We start from the raw sequence: 2463 nt of genomic DNA on the forward strand, positions 1-2463 counted from the left end.
ATATATATATATATATATATGGGCTCTTAGAGGCAGCATGCATGCGGGTCCATTCTCATTAGATCTTAGCGTTGTGTAACATGTCTTCCATTAAACGCGTAATCTATCACGCGTTTAATCTCTTCGTTTAGCCTATTTAGTTTAATTAACTCGCGTGAATACCTGTACCTCTGGAATTCCGCATAAATAAAGTTACACCACAGCGTTTGTGGCTTATTGAGAACATATGTTTGTATTTATATTGTAGACAATATCTAATTTGCATGTGCATATTTATTAGCTTGTATGCATCTAGATATGTCAATATGTATACATATTCTGAACGCGTACGCCCCTAAGATAGATAATATATATATATATATATATATATATATATATATATAGTTGGAGGGTATTTCATTGAATGCCCGTGGGAGAGCGTGTGCGCTTTATGTATATTATTTGTATGTATTCACGCAGCAAATGAGTATATAATAAGTAATATGCCGATTATTCAAGTTACATATAGCATGCATATAATGTGTACAAGGTATAACATAGGCATTATTTACACTCTACAGCATACGACTATGTGTAATATACACAGGTGATGCATAGCTTATATACTGTTGTATGAACTATAATCTGTAAAGTCCAAATACTATAGTACAATGCATATATACCTAATTATATATTAATGCCTTTTTCAGGTCCTGCGTTGTTTGCGTCCTGACCGTTTGATAACGGCGATATCGGAGTACATTCGGACGATGCTGCCCAACGGCAATATGTATTTGGATGGCGACTCTGCCTTGTCTTTTTACGAAATTCTCGAGTCTTCATTTGAAGAGTCCACTGCCACCACTCCCATTTTCTTCATCTTGTCTCCAGGAGCAGACCCCGTCAAGGAAGTCGAGGCACTCGGAAGAAAACTAGGCTACACCCCGCATTTCAACCTACATAACGTGGCATTGGGACAGGTAATTATACACTGAAACATACAGGCACAATAAACATATTGAGCCTCTAGGCATGTATACATATACATATATATATATATATATGTACATATACATATATATATGTATATATATATATATATATCTATATATATTTATATATTTATATACACGTATGTACGCACTTGTATATATGTACATATGTGCATAGATGTATGCGGATAAAAAGCGTCTATCCAAAATAGTCTGCGTGTACATATTTGCAAATCTAAATAAGTATGTGCATGTGACGTATGTAGTATGTATATATGCACGCGTCTGTTCATACTATGCAATATTTGCATATGTATACACACGTGATTATGGATATATATATATATATAGATGTATATAGATATATATATATATACTATAAACGTAGATGCACATGCAGATATAGATATATTAGGGTAGATAGCTTTGTGTATATAAAGATTCGATAAAGTACATGGCGCAAACAAATAAGAGTGTCACCACTAGGTACGTCAAGCTGAGGCGGCAATGCCACGGGTTAGCTTCCGCTTGAAGGTTAGGACTTAGGGTTTATGGCTTAGGGATTTAGGGTTTTGAGGGCCTTTTCGCTGAATTTCCCGGGGGCAGGAAGTGTAAAATGCAAGGTAGATAGAAAGGGTGCTAGGGGAAATATATAAACAAGAGAAATATGTTGTTTATTAGCCCTAGTTTACCTTAGGGTAGGTAGCAACTGCCTCAAAAGGAATCCCAACAAGAGGAATGCATCTGTTGTTAATGATGGTTTAGTAGTTCTGGCGTGTTGAGGCAAGGCATGAATCTACGCTCTAAACCTTAAAACCTAAATGGTGAGTCGTTGTTTTGTGTTTGCCGATGCTAAGGGCCAAGATGTGGTGGCGATGCAAAAGCTGGACTTGGCTCACAAAGAAGGACATTGGGTATTATTGCAAAACATTCATTTGATGCCTCGTTGGACAGTGGAGTTGGAGAAAAAGCTGGATGCCTTCTCATCCGAAGGGCCTCATCCTAATTTCCGTTGTTTCCTTTCTTCCGAGCTGTGCGACTATATACCTGTGGGCATCTTGGACCGTTCTATCAAACTCACAAATGAACCCCCTCAAGGACTTCAGGCCAACTTAAAAAGAGCGTTTGCTTGCTTCCCTAAGGACGACTTTGATGAAAAAGACCAAAAGGTTAGAATAAACACACTCCTGCTGCTGCTGCGGCGTCGGCGCCTGCAGGTCATGCTGCTGCTGTTACCGCAGTTCTTGCTGCTACCGCACTTACTCCTGAGACCAAAACGAAAAGGAGACCTTTTGCTTTTCTTTTACGTAAATGGTGCCTGGATTTTCAAGTGTACGTGCACTGTGTCATTGATTTGCATAAATATGTGTACTGTGAGTTCAAAGAAAAGAGGCATGCGCCTTCATTGTACCGTATATTTGTTCAAACGCCGATGCGCACGACAGTAGGCACCTGGAGAGCAAAATATTATATATATATATATATATATGTA

The 2463-nt window shown here is 38.2% G+C and overlaps 1 protein-coding gene across 1 annotated transcript; it reads left to right on the forward strand.

Annotated features, from left to right (window-relative positions):
• Window positions 1-749: 749 nt before the first annotated feature.
• Window positions 750-2140, forward strand: EAH_00066020 (Left-right dynein, related; the record flags this gene model as incomplete). The annotated part of the gene is made up of 2 exons (XM_013392772.1): window positions 750-959; window positions 1829-2140. Coding segments are annotated over 2 exons (522 nt in total), but the record flags the coding sequence as incomplete, so codon positions are not given.
• Window positions 2141-2463: the final 323 nt, after the last annotated feature.

The sequence above is a fragment of the Eimeria acervulina genome, genomic scaffold (assembly GCF_000499425.1).
Source record: "Eimeria acervulina Houghton genomic scaffold, Eah_scaff2331, whole genome shotgun sequence".
NCBI lineage: Eukaryota > Apicomplexa > Conoidasida > Eucoccidiorida > Eimeriidae > Eimeria > Eimeria acervulina.